Raw genomic sequence first — 14055 nt, forward strand, 5'->3', positions numbered from 1 at the left:
TGAGGTGCAGGGCCAGTTTGCTGAGAAGGAAACCAGCGAGGCCAGAGTGAGCCTAGCCAAGGCGAGCATGTGCTTCAGCTCCAAGGCCAGTCATACCACCCATCTTCCAATTGCACTGAACTGCAGACAGCAGTGGCTGACGGCTTCCTAGGTTGCTAATCGAGCTAACTTGTAAAAAACTGTTAAAGAACGCAACACTAATAAGTACCAGTCCCAAGGGCCTGAGCAGCAGGCCTCTGGCCTCATGGCTCCACCTGCTGGTCATATTGAGAATGACAGAGGTGGCTGCTTGGACTCTGAGGGGACTCTGCCTGGCACCTCCTTGGCTCCCCCGTCTCAGGCCCAGGACCTAGATCTGGGAGCCTGATCTGGACACAACTGCTCCCCTTAAGTGCTTCCTTGGCCTGGAGTTGTAGCTAGCTGCCTGGCCTCACTGTTCACCCTGGGACTGTTACAAGCTCTGTGTGGGGTGTCTCTGTTTTGTAAAAGATAAGAGGGGGCAGTGTGATGGCTATTTAATAATGTGACCTGTCTTCAAGTAGTAAGTTTTCCCAAACATTGGTAAGGATTCATTGTGATGGGGGGGGGGGGGCACTGGGGGTATGCTGTGGTCAAACGCTCGGCATCTGGAAGCCCAGTGAGAATAGGAAAGTGTGATTCTACTGTCACTTCCAAGTGGCAGGCTTTACCTGCTCAGACTTCCTGTCAGGGAAAAAAACAAACCAAGTCTCCAGCTCCTAACCGAAGCAGGGTGAGGATATGAACACATGGTGGCACAACCTGGAGCTTATTTCTAGTAGTTCAGGAATTACTTTCCATTTTAGTAAACTGAGGCCCAGGGGAAAAGCCACTGCTCCACTCAGTACGATGTGGCCCCATCTATCCTTGTAGGAGTACAGGTGTGGCCAGCAGGTTCTTCTCCACCTGCTTTGAAGCAGGGTCTCTCAGCACACTCTCTGATCTCACCATAGGAGTGTTGGGACTACAGACGTGCCCTACAGCAATGGGCTTATGTGGCTGTCAGGCTCTTAGCTGCTGAGCCACCTCTCTGGCCCCCTTGAAATCAGGAGGCGAGAGGGGCCTGCAGCTGGGAGCTCTTTATGCACACCCTACCACATCCCTCTGCTGCAGCTCCAGAGAACTGGAGGCCTCTCTCCACAGCCTCACGAAGTGCAGGAAGTCAGTGAGCAGCTGTGCCTTGCAACTGATTGGAGTTTTTGTTTTTTCAAATGAGACTGGGTCTCTCTGAAGTCCAGGCTGGCCCTGAACATGGCCCTAGGGGTGAGTCACAACTGCTCAAGATCCTCTGGGGCACTCCTGCTATTACATATGCTGCCAGTGATTCACTGGTGTCATGATTGGGAAGCCACCAGGGAAACTCACCCATGAAGAACCTGTCACCCTCTGTTCCAACCAGTCTTTGGCCCCTCACAATCTGTTCCCCAGTCACAAAGTTTCCCTAGTTCCCTTTGGCTGTAGTACCCTTTCTTCATGTTGGGTCAGGTGCCTCTGGGAGCTCTCCTGATGGTGGGCCTCTCTCTGAAGTCCTCACCCAGACAGATCCAGACTGCTGGGCCAGGGTAGTACCTATCCTTGGTGACCAGTCCACAGAGGAAGGTTGAGGGCAGATGGAAGGAAGAGTCCAGACAGGTAGTCACTGTATTTTATTGGAAAACATTGATATATATTTTTCTTCACAGCTTGAACTGAACACAATATTGCCCGGTTTAAAAACAAAAACAAAAATAAAAAACAAAACAAAAAAACAAAAACCGAAACATTCCGCAAAGTCCACAGCCTCACGCCTACCTGCCCTTACCCTCAGCTCTTGGCTGGGTCTCCCGATATGCCCTGTCCCTCCCTCCCTCAAGGCTGGTGCCAAGGGGTGGAAAGGAGTCTCAAAGCTGGGCAGGTCCCAGCAAAAGCAACGTGATTGCCCTGGGGGGCCAGATGAGAACAGAGAAAGGAAACGAACCCAGACTGAACTGCCCATGTTGACTGACATATGTCCCAGAGGCTAGAGTCAGAAGCAAGGGCGCGGATCATGCTCTCCGCCGGGGAGTGGGGCAGGCAGGGTGAGGAGGGCAGAGGCGGGCAGAAAGCAATGCCAAGTCACCACGGAGGGGCAGGAGGTGCCCGCTGCGTGCTCTGCGCGGTGGCCCACAGAAGTGTTTATTGCAGGTTGGTTCTTGTGAGCATGGTGGGGCTCATCTCCCCTCTCCCCACCCTTCCTTTAGTTGGCCCGGCATGTTAGGGACAAAAATCAAAGTTTTAAGGGGCATAAAGGGGAAGAAGAAAAAAGATCACCAGCACATTACACAGCGACCATCCCCCACATCATTCTTGAACCAGCCCTGAACTGGGCAGGTGGCTGGGGGCGCCATGGGGGAGCGGCATGGGATGTTAGCACCAGGTATTTACAGAACAGCGTGAGATCGCTGGAGGGATGAGGGCAAGTGTGATCGGCATCATGGCCAATGACAGTCCCCCACCCAGCTTGACCTCAGAAAGCCAGCCAGATGGTTTCAGAACAGACCCGAGTGCTGTCCGCCCTGTCCGTCCCCCTCCAGTAGTGAAAGCATGTTAGCTTCCAAGACCTTCCTGCCCCTTCCCAACCCTCCCACCCCCCACCCCCCATCCTGGGTCACATCCTGTCACTGCCACACTTCCTCGACTCTCAGTCCTGGAACGCCCCCTCTTGGCACCCCGCCCCATAGGCTGCTGGGTTTGCACATAGAATCACAGGGCTGGGGTGCATGCAACAGTGGCAGAGGACATGCTCTTCCACATGGCAAAAAAGCCTGGCTCCCCTCCCCACTGGGCAGGGACAGGAATGGTGGTCACCCCAGCACCCAAAGAAGGGTAAACAGAAGGAAACAAACCAAAAACAGAGGAGAGCCATCCGGGCTGGAGGAGGAGGGCAGAGGCTCCCCAGGGCAATGGGGTTCACCTTATGAATGCATCAGGCCTGGAAAATGGGAACGGAAGGGGGCAGGCCAAAGGAAGCGATGAGGGGCATGGAGGGACAGTCAGGAGGACGGGGAAAGAGAAGTCATGCAGCTTGGGACAAATCTTTTGTTGCTTTATCAGATTCTCAGTCGATCAATTGGTGTTTGCTAGAACCGGGTACGCAGGGGAGTGTTGAAGAGAGGAGAGCGTGAGAAGAGATCAGGAGAACGGGCATGGCCAGCTGCCCGGGCCTTCACTTCGCAGTCATCATCTGTACAAACTCTGCCAAGAGATGTGGAGTTGAGTCCACCACAAGCTAAACCCCTGTGAGCCTCCCAGCTCCAGGGCATGGACCTGCTCAACACAACTCACCTTCATAATTGACCTGGCCATCTCCATCAATGTCAGCCTCTCGGATCATCTCGTCCACTTCCTCGTCTGTCAGCTTCTCCCCCAGGTTCGTCATGACGTGACGCAGCTCGGCGGCACTGATATAGCCATTCCCATCCTGGGGTTTGGGGACCAAGGCTTGTCACTCAGCTTCCCCTGCTTGGAGAGCTGTAGTGGCCTCCCCCACATACTGGGAGAAGGGGTTCTGGAAGTGCAGAGGAGACTCTGGCTTTACTGTTTAGGCATCTGTCATAGGGACTGACTGCTTACCTTGTCAAAGACACGGAAGGCCTCTCGGATCTCCTCCTCACTGTCTGTATCCTTCATCTTTCTGGCCATCATGGTCAGGAACTCTGGGAAGTCAATGGTCCCATTGCCTGGAAGTGCAGAGAGGTAGGTGTTACCCAGAGCCCTGTAGGAGAGGTAACAGTTCCCCGAGGTCACAAGAGAGCAGAGTGGGTGAGCATACTCTTAGGAGCTTACCATCAGCGTCCACCTCATTGATCATGTCCTGCAGTTCAGCCTCAGTAGGGTTCTGCCCCAGCGATCTCATCACAGTCCCCAGCTCCTTGGTGGTAATGGTGCCATCTCCATCCTTGTCAAAGAGGGAGAAGGCTTCCTTGAACTCTGGGAAAAGAAAGGAATGTACCAGCAGCCAAGGGTTACAGTAGTCACCTATTTTCAGATGGAGGAGGGAGACACAGGGCTCAGGGCTCCCATTCTTCAGTGTACCCCTGCCTTCTTTCACCCTTTCCTCCTCAGCCCATCGAGCCAAGTGATCTGGCCTGACAGCTGTCCTCTCATAGTTCTCCATTTCTTTGTGGTCCCTGGCTTTGGCCTCTCTCTCAAATGATGCACTGGACCAAAGTGATGGAGTGGATAAGAGGCAAGACAATTCTCCATCTGAGGTTCACTAGCCATGGTCAACTGGCAGGAGGAGAAGGGGAGACTGCAAAGGTTTTGTGTCAACCTCAAAGGGAAATGTTACATCAAATTCCTTCTGTTGTGCACTGCCAGCCCAGTCCCCAGCCGTGGGTGCTACCAGCTTCCAGAGGAGGCGTCAAGCCTGTGGGGGCGGTGACATGTGGAGCGGTCTGCAGCAGGGCTTGGTTGATGGGCAGTATGTGGGACTGAGGGGCTGGGAGGCAAAGGGGGATGCCTGCCAAGTGAGGAGGACCAGGAGTGTGGTGCTGAGTGGGAAGGCCACAGCTGGGGCCGCATCAGGAGAAGGGAGAAAAGCATGTGGCTCCTGCCCTCCCACTGGGCCCACTCTGGCACCCAGAGCTCCCCACCCCCAAACCCTCTGAGAACAGATGCCTGGCAGCCTGTTCTCATGAGGGTGTGGGCTGGGGGCGGGGGTGGTGGAGGTTTTGCTAATGGGCTCAGGGTGAAAAGCGAGGTGTTTGTGTTTATAGGAGGGCCGGGCTGGGGATGGAAGGGACACACACTGCTGGGCAGCTGTGACCTGAGCTTCTGGGCTGGGGAAATAGTCCAAGTCTCCTTGGGGATGCTGGTAGTGGGGCAGGCAGTCGAGAGCGGGTCATGTGACCCACGAGCTCATGACCAATAAACAATTCTAATCTTTCAGCTTTCCTTGGTGGGTCTCTAGCTGCTCAGGGCCAAAGTGTGACTCTGAGAAAACAGGTCCTCTCCTAATAGGTCATGGACAGCAAAGCTGAGGGCAGAGACCTTCTCTTCTCTTACTTTGGCCTCTGGTCAGTTGTGTGGCAACCTGTGGTTAGGAGATATCCCAGGAGTGCCTCAGGCTGTGGAGGGGGAGGGGCAGAAGCATGGAAACCTAGTCCATAGCTCCATCAGTCCAGCAGCTGGTCTTCCTGGAGGCTTGGGTTGGGGGCAGAGCCACAAAAATAAAGCCACATGGGGTCTAGGGGGGTTTGTTTAGCTTATGTGAGGCAGGAGACTGTTGTTTATGCAGGAAGAATTTATGGGGTGCCCACTATGCTCCAGGCATTGAGGATATGGTAGCAGCTAATACAACCAATTGCTATGTTCTAGGAACTGATTCCTGGTGCCAGGCAATAACAGGGACAAAAAAACAAACAGAACATAAGACAGGCCTGTACCACACAGGCAGGAGTGATGGAGAGAAAGAAGCGCCCTGCTTGATGTGGGGTCAGGGAAGCTAAGATCTATCAGAGACGGGGTAGGAAGAGGAAAAAGGAAGCAAGTGAGCAGTGGAGGTGGGAGTGGCCAGCCAATAGCAAGGGAGGTAGGGGTACACCTCCTCAGTTTGGTTGGCCCCAACTGGGAGGGCCAGCTGGGTGGGATGTGCAGGAGAACGTCATTTCAAGGCCCCAGGAGGAGACGGACAGCCCTTGTAGCCTGGCCCAGGGCTGTGGGGAAGGTGTGGCAGTGCCTGCTAAGCTTTTCTGCACATTCACCAGCATTCTAGCTGCAGGCCTGGACACACACATCAGATCAGGGGCTAGCTAAGATCCTGCTTCAGAGTGGCACTCACCTGCAATCTGTTCTTCAGTCAGCTGGTCAGCCTGGAAAAGGAGGAAGGAGAGTAAGTCTCAGGGCTAAGCCACCCACCTGGGATGTGGCATCCTGCCCCTGCCCAGACCTCTCTGCTGGGGCCACTTTCATAAGGTGCACCTGCTGGGCGAGGGAAGCGCGTGTCTGAGTCAGGGCCTAGGACAGTCAGGACCCACAAGTCAGGTGCTAGGGTGGGCTGCAACCACAGGCAGGCTGAGGAAGCACCCAGCCCGGGAGCAGGGCTGCTCCAACGCCAACCTGGATACAGAGCATGCAGTGCTGAGGCTGTGCTTAGGGAGCCCCAGAGGCTGAGGCAAGAAGCAGCTGCCCTAGAGGCCTCATCAAGTGCTCTAGAAGGCTCCAGGCCAGTCCTTGGGTAGGGTAGAGGGAAGCTGCCTGGGGCTATCTTCGCTAGCTTCTCATCTGGAGATACTAGACTGTCAACACTTCTTTTAACTGGTGTCTCCAAGTTGCTCCAGGGCCTGAAAGAACCCTGGTCAGGGGAGAGGCTGCTCTAGCCACTCACGTGCCAGGTAGGAATAGGGCACCATTCTGTTCTGTTACTTTTGGGTAAGAGGGGCAAGCGACAGGAAATGACTGCAGCAGGCAACCACGGTGGCAAAGGACTGAAGTCTGCTTGGGCTTCAGCCTTTCCAATTCAGCACTGCAGTTTTTAACCCTTTTCAGTCCAGGCTTCAGCACCCGCTTCATTTAGGGTTGCATGGAGGAGGTAAAGTGCTCAGCTCTTCCTCACTACAGCCCTGGTTGTTTGCGGTGCAGAGGTCCTAAAGGGAGGAGTGAATGGGGGTTGGATCCCAACTTCTAAGCTATAAGGCTAATTTTATTTTTGCTGTAAGAATCCCTGGGCCACGGTAGTCCACGACGCTTCCTTTCCTTTTTCCATGAGGGCAAGGAGTACGAAGGCCACAGCAGGGTCCCAGCCTGAGCTTGGAGGCCCCAGAAACAGAATGAACTATGGCAGGCATACTTATCATTCTACTAAGGTTCTGGAGCTTCTAGCAAAGGCCACAAACACTGCCCACCTTTACCCCTTGAGCAGGTCTTGCAAACATAGCCCACCCCACTCCATATTCATAATGATGCACACTGGAGGATACTGTTTAATCTGGAGGACGAAAACCTGAGACCAAGCCCCAAACATAAAGTATCAGAGGAGTCAAAGTGATGGGGACAGTGGGGAGATGCCTGCGGGGGTGAGAGTGGGGAGTACAGATAGCAAAGGCTATCAGAAATGACTCAGAGTGGTGGGCTTCCTAACCCTGCCCTGGTGGCCTGGGCCAAGGAACCCTTGCTCTAACTGCCCTCCGGAGCTCAAGAGTGGGAGAAGGCGCCCAGGCCCACCCCTCGGTTCTGACACCCGAGGACACTGCTGCTGGAGAAGGCGCCCAGGCCCACCCCTCGGTTCTGACACCCGAGGACACCGCTGCTGGCTGCTCCCAGAAAGTGAGAAGAGAATGGGCTTCTGGTTACCGAGGCCAGTCTGTGCTGGGGGAGGGGAGGAGGAAGCAGAGAGGAGCAGCGGGGAGGACAGCTATGGAGCCCATCTGCTTTTCATTCTCTTCCATGGGCCTCCCTAGTATGGGAAAAGACAGCCCACTCGGGACCTTCCCATCACACAGTGCTGTCTGCAAGAAGCCCTGCTTTCTCGCCCTTTTGGTGACACTAAAGGGGAAATGGGGGCAAGAAGGCCAAGGCAGGTTGCCGAAGAGCCAAGGATGCCCGGCCCTGGAGGCTGCTATGTGCCATTTCTCCCCAAAGAGCTGGAAGCTGCAGAGGCACTGTCACGGCTGCTGCAAACAGGCGTGGCCCTGGCTCTGTGGAGGGCCTGTCAGATGCTCTCCCTGACATCTGGGAGCCCTTTCCCCCGCTCCATCAAGGAAAGGCCACAAGATATCCCGGCAGGGCTGTTGGCCTGGAAAACGAATGGCCCAAGAAGTAAGGCTGACTATTGCTGGAGGCCCTTCCCAGCCCAGATCATTGGCTTTCACCAAAGAATAACCCTGCGTTTTCCCGAAGCTTCATCTCAGGCTCCAGAGAGAGGCTGGACAAGAAAAAGCAACTTGGGGTGGGGAGGAAAGAGGGGATTATTTCTGTCTTGTCCCAGTCCCCAGCGGGTGCCAGAAAAGCCCTGTTAAATGAGCTCAGAAACCAAGACCAGGGCCCCTCACCCGGGCCAAGGAAGAGCCACAGAGCTCAGGCCAAAGTCCAAGGCCAGTTACCAGGGATTCTTCCCTCCAATATCCTGCTGACTACAAACAGAAAGAGAAAAGCTGGTCAAGGCCAAAGCTGGGACCCTCCTTTGGAGGTGGGGAGTGGGGGTTGCTGGCAGCTGCCCAAGCTGCAGGGCCCCTTTAGCAAGGTTCTACTGGGGGGGAAAATGGGGTGGCGGCAAGAGGAGCCCTCAGGTCTGTGTCAGCAGTATGAGATCTGATACATGGTGGCGGCTGCCTGTCCTCCCCAGCTTTGCCAGGGAGGGTGGTGCACACGGTTCCCAGGCTGAGCCTGGGGGGGCTGGGGATGTTGTGGGTGGCAGGACCAGGGGAGAAGTAGTCTGCTGTTTTGCCTCTAGAAGCTCTAGCTGTGGGGAGCTGGGCAAGAGGCCTTTAAAGAACAAGTGGCCCTCAAGCCAATGAGAGGGTCCCTTGAAGGTCTTCTCTGGAGAAGCACTGCAGCCCCCACCCTGAGGGGATGGGACTAGGCGTCTGTCACTGACACCACACTGTACTGTATTGCACTGTCATTTGGCACAGTGAGGGGAAGCAGGTGCATGGAGCTGGAGGAAAAAGGCAGTTCTTCTGGCTTAGAGGGGACAACGAGGGGGCCAGGCTTCCTGGCTTAAGCAAGATAGCTTATCTGGTGCACCCCAAACTTTGACCCCACTCTCATTTCACGCAGTTTCAGTGCGCAATAGGGACCCGAACAACTCCGCCCACCCGCTCCTGCTGCCATGGTGCGCCTTCAGCCTGGCCTAGCCCCATTCTTCCCAGGGAAAGGGGGGCGCGCAGCCATTCCTTCAGATCCTCTGCAGGAGCCCACTACCAACATCAGCTTTTGTGTGGGACCTTTCCCTGGAGACAGCCACTTCTAAACCTAGGCCTACCTCAGTTACCATTCATTGTCTCCTCCACCATTCCTCTAGAAGCCTGCCCAATCTCACCCCACCACCCAAACGCAAGTCCTCCCCCATCCCTCACCTTGGAAACCCCGTTTTCCACCGACCCAAACAAAACACGCCTCATCAACCCTCCCTTCAATCCCTCTTCGTAGAGCAACAACCTTAACCTCAGAATCCTTCCTAGCTACCCCCTACCAAGTTCTCCACAAGGCTCCCTGGTTCCCCCACTACCCCTGATCACATTCCTACTCCTTTAAAACATCTCTAAGACCCCAATCCTCCTCAGTCCCCATGTGGGTCCCCGCAAGCTCCAAGAGCATCTTCTAGCCTCTGCAGCCACCCACCTCGGCTCCTCCTTACCTCAGCCTGCACCTGACCCTCCTCCTCGGCAATGCTTGTCCTTGGAGAGACCCCTCCCCCACCGGGGTCTAGTAGGCAGAAGTGACCCCGGATCCCATCTCCATCTATTCTCTCCTCTGCAGAATACCGCTGAGGAGCCGATCGGCCCCCTCTCCCACTCAGGCTCAGCTACCCACGGCCACCCCTCCAGGAGCAGCCTCCTGCATTCTTTCAGAAACTAACGCCTTCATCGCCGGCGTTTTCTATTTTCTCCTCCCTTGGTCGGGGGGGTAAGGATGTGATTCTGAGATCAATCGTCCCGTGATAGATCCGAATGCTCCTTGCGCGCGCGGGGGGGAGGGTGTCCAGTGTTCCCCTATTTGAAGTCTCAGATTATCTGTTTGGGGGGTCCCACCAATTCAACCTGGTGATAAAGTAGCTTCTAGAAGTCCCAAGGGCCGCCTGGGAGATCCCGAGGGGCCCGGTCTCTGTCCCCCAAGGTTCGCTCGTCATCTCGGGGGGTCCCCTCCCGACATCGGCCGCCTCACTCACCATGGCGAGGCACCGGGTGTCCGGAGCTCGGGGATCGAGGTTACTCTGGCGGCGGCAGCAGCTGCAGCAGCTCGAGCTCCGCCGCGCGTCCGCGCCTCCACACTCTTTGCCCGCAGCGCGCGCCGCCGCCGCCGCCGCCCGCCCCAACGGTCCCTCAACGGCAGCCTCGCGCGCCCCGCCTCGCCCGGCCCCGCCCCACCCGGCCCGCGCGCTCCCGCTGCACTGCGGCTTTCTCCGGATCCCTCCGCGCCAGGACCGCGCTCTTCGCCCGGGGAATTAGCCGCCGGGCACGCGCACGCGCGCTCCCCGCCACGAGGACTACTTTCGGTCTCCGCGCTCTCAGCCTCTTCTATCCGCTCAGCTTTCCTCTTTGGCGGAGGGGCACCGGATGGCGGAGAGTGACGCGTCCCTCTGTGAGCCACGCAGCTATTGGACCCGCCTCGTGGCGGAAATGAGAACGCAAAGCCGATTGGTCCGGCCTTCCCTGCAATGCGTCAAACCGGGGCGAGCCACTGAGCGGTGTGTGTGGGGGGAACTGCACGAGCTGTGTGGCTCTGTGGGGCCGCGCGGCATAAAGAGGCGAAGACGGAAGCGATGTGGGTGTTGCAGACGCAAATACGTTGTCTGAGGCTTGGAAGTAGCAAAAAGACTGGAGAAAGACGCAGAAGGACTTTCTTCTCTCTCCCCTTGAGCAGATACAAGATGGTTTAATCCAAAACCTTGGGGTCTGAGAGCCTTGCCTGGCCCGGCGCTTCACAGTGGCCGGGTCTTCTAGGTTCCGTCCCTCTCCTGAAGGTTCCATCCTCTGCCGGTACAGTATGCTGGGATGACTCAGCGGGTGAAGGCGCTTGCCGTCAAGTGCGATGATATGAGTTCGATTCTGAGGACTCACGTGGCAGAAGGGGAACCAGACTCCCACAAATATTCCTCTGACCTCCATTTGCACGCTGTATCAATGTAAACAAACATGGGAATTTAAAAGGTGCACTAGAGCAATATGTAGGAATCTCCACTTGACTCTTGACCCTCTCAGGATCTGTACCCAGGACAGTCTCTGGATGCAAAACCTTTTCATTCATTCATTGGGCACTGCTGTATGCAGAGATTTGGTGCTTGACTGGACTGAGGACATCACAGTTCTCATTCCCTTTCTGGTCCTTTAGACAGTGTGACTCCTTATTCTAGGATTCAAGACACAGAAGGAAAAAGAACTTATATAAGGGTAGCAGAGACTACTGTACTGTATAGCACAGTATATGGTACCGTATACTAACTACTATATAGTTCCTTCGTTTAGAATAGGCAGTGACGCCGGGCGGTGGTGGCGCCTTTAATCCCAGCACTCGGGAGGCAGAGGCAGGTGGATCTCTGAGTTCGAGGCCAGCCTGGTCTACAAGAGCTAGTTCCAGGACAGGCTCCAAAGCTACAGAGAAACTCTGTCTCAAAAACAACAACAAAAGAATAGGAGGTGACATTCGTTCATTCTCTCTCTCCTCCTCCTGCTCCTTATTCATTAATTCTCTCTCCTTCTCCTCCTCCTCCTCCTCCTCCTCCTCCTCCTCCTCCTCCTCCTCATTCATTCTCTCTCTCCTCCCGTCATTTATTCATTCTCTCCACCTCCTGCTTCTTATTAATTCTCTCTTCTCCTCCTCCTCATTCATTCATTCTTCCTCTCTCCTCCTTCCCCCTCCTCCTTTTCGAGACAGGGTTTCTCTGTGTAGTCGTAGCTGTCCTGAAACTCTCTCTGCATAGATAAGGCTTAAGGCTGGCCTCAGTTTCAGAGATCTGCTGGCTTCCCGAGTGCTGGGAGAAAAGGTGTGCACCACATTGCGCGGCCAGAGTTGACTCTTTGTTGTCCATCAGCTTCTCGCCACTGTGATTGGCTGAGAGACAGACGTGTTAATCCGGTCAGACAACATAACGCCCCATCCAGAATAGGATGTAGGCTGAACCAATGAGAACCCTGCCCTGGATTTCTGTCTCTGGAACTTCTGGGATCAGAAATCTTTCTTTTGAGGTAGAGGGAGGCCATGGGAGAATTCATTCTTTCTGTAGATGCTGCCTGTGGCCTCCTCCCAAATCTGCTCTCATCTTAGGAAAGAAAACGTCTAGAGCAGAAGGGAATAAACTGACATAGAGCAGAGGCAGAGAGGAGGAGGGATGGATCTTGGGCGTAAACCGCAGCCTCTAACGCAAGAATGACTACATATAACAGCGATTCTCAGCACGTGGGTCGCGACCCCTTGGGGGTTGCATATCAGATATTTACATATGATTCATAACAGTAGCAAAATTACCGTTATGAAGTAGCTACAAAAATAATTTTATGGTTGGGGGGTCACCACAACGTGAGGAACTGTATTAAAGGGACGCAGCATTAAGAAGGTTGAGAACCGCTGAGATATGCCATTAAACTGTGCCCTCCAGGCTGTAGAGATGACCCAGTCGTTAAAAGCTAGGTTCACAACCAATAAATAAAATGTCCCCACACCTTTTTGAATAATGGTATCTTAGTTTGGTTTCTACTGCTGTAATAGAGGCCATGTCCAAAAGCAGCCTGAGGAGGAAAGGGTTTATTTAGCTACAGTCCTTCTTCTTCTTCTTTTTTTTTTTTTTTGTTTGGTTTTTCGAGACAGGGTTTCTCTGTGGCTTTGGAGCCTGTCCTGGAACTAGCTCTGTAGACCAGGCTGGTCTCGAACTCACAGAGATCCGCCTGCCTCTGCCTCCCGAGTGCTGGGATTAGCTTGAAGGGAAGTCAAAGCCACAGCTCAGGGCAGGAACTAAAGTAGAGGCCATGGAGGAACCCTTGTCCTGGCTTGCTCCTTATGAATTTCCAGCCTGCCCCCCCCCCCCCCCCCCCCCCGCTTTTTTGTTTTTGTTTTTCGAGACAAGGTTTCTCTGTTTAACAGTCCTGGTTGGATGTTCTAGAACTCACTCTGTAGACCAAGCTGATCTTAAACTCACAGAAATTCCCCTGCCTCTGCCTCCCTAGTACTGGGATTAAAGGTGTGCACCTCATGGATATATATATATATATATATATATATATATATATATATATATATACTCTAACTCACAACATATCAAAAATGATCTTGATCTTCTCACGCTTCTGTGCCTGGTTTAATCAAGGCTTAGATTGAACTCAGGACCGTCTGCATGCTAGGCAAACACTCTACTGAGGCTGTCATGTTCCGGCCCTAAGCCTGAATTCGAGCTGCCAGTCTTTGCTGTGAGGGATCCCAGGAGCAGCACACGTATTTTTCTCTGATGTCTTGTCCTCCCACTTTCCAGAATAATTGATGGTTTTGCTAGCTGCATTGCTAACCAGAGTAAAACCAACATTTCCCAGATGACCTGCCAGTTAGGTGTGACTCCTAGATGAAATTCTACTGAAGTATGCAAGTGGAAATTATATGTCCAATTTCTGGACAATATCTTTAAAAGAGAGTGTGATAGCTTTTTTGGGGGGGGCGGTTTCTGTTCTTTTATTTTCTCTTTTCTTGTCTCCCCTTTCCTTTATTTTGGAGACAGAGTTTCTTTGTGTAGCCCTGGCTGTCCTGGAACTACCTCTGTAGACCAGGCTGGCCTCGAACTCAGAGATCCTCCTGCCTCTGCCTCCTGAGTGCTGGGATTAAAGGCGTGTAATCCCATGTTCAGTTTTTGTTTTGTTTTGAAACAAGAGGTCTGAAAATCTGAGGTCACCTGGGCTCAGGTGTCAAGGGAAGTTTTTAAAAATTATTTTATTAATTTGTTTCTATGTCTGTGGGTATTTTGCCTGCATGTATCTCTGTGCACAACATTTATGCCTGGTACTTGAGGAGGCCAGAAGAGGGCTTTGAATCTCGTAGGATTGGAGTTACAGATGTTTGTGAACTGCTATGTGAATGTGGGAATTGAACCAGGTACTCAAGAAGAGCAGGCTCCAAAAGGAAGTTTCTTTAAGCAAATGTCATAGCAGATTATTTCTTTCTTTAAAAGTTTTGTTTCTTGGGCTGGAGAGATGGCTCAGAGGTTAAGAGCACTGCCTGTTTTTCCAGCGGCCCTGAGTTCAATTCCCAGCAACCACATGGTGGCTCACAACCATCTATAATGAGATCTGGTGCCTCTTCTGACATACAGGCATACATGCAGGCAGAACACTATATACATAATAAGTAAATACATCTTTTTAAAAGATTTATGTATGT

At 53.5% G+C, this 14055-nt stretch overlaps 1 protein-coding gene across 1 annotated transcript; it reads right to left on the reverse strand.

The window, feature by feature from the left end:
• Positions 1-1649: 1649 nt before the first annotated feature.
• Calm3 (calmodulin 3) lies at positions 1650-10133 on the reverse strand. The gene is made up of 6 exons (XM_041653495.1): positions 9866-10133; positions 5819-5849; positions 3823-3966; positions 3610-3716; positions 3322-3457; positions 1650-3231 (listed from the first exon to the last, which is right to left on the reverse strand). Exons 1-6 carry the CDS (start codon positions 9866-9868, stop codon positions 3203-3205), a joined length of 450 nt encoding a protein of 149 aa, XP_041509429.1. The 5' UTR covers positions 9869-10133; the 3' UTR covers positions 1650-3202.
• Positions 10134-14055: the final 3922 nt, after the last annotated feature.

This window comes from Microtus oregoni, unplaced genomic scaffold (genome assembly GCF_018167655.1).
Source record: "Microtus oregoni isolate MIOR12 unplaced genomic scaffold, Mior012 000006F_ref0000085, whole genome shotgun sequence".
Taxonomy (NCBI): Eukaryota; Metazoa; Chordata; class Mammalia; order Rodentia; family Cricetidae; genus Microtus; species Microtus oregoni.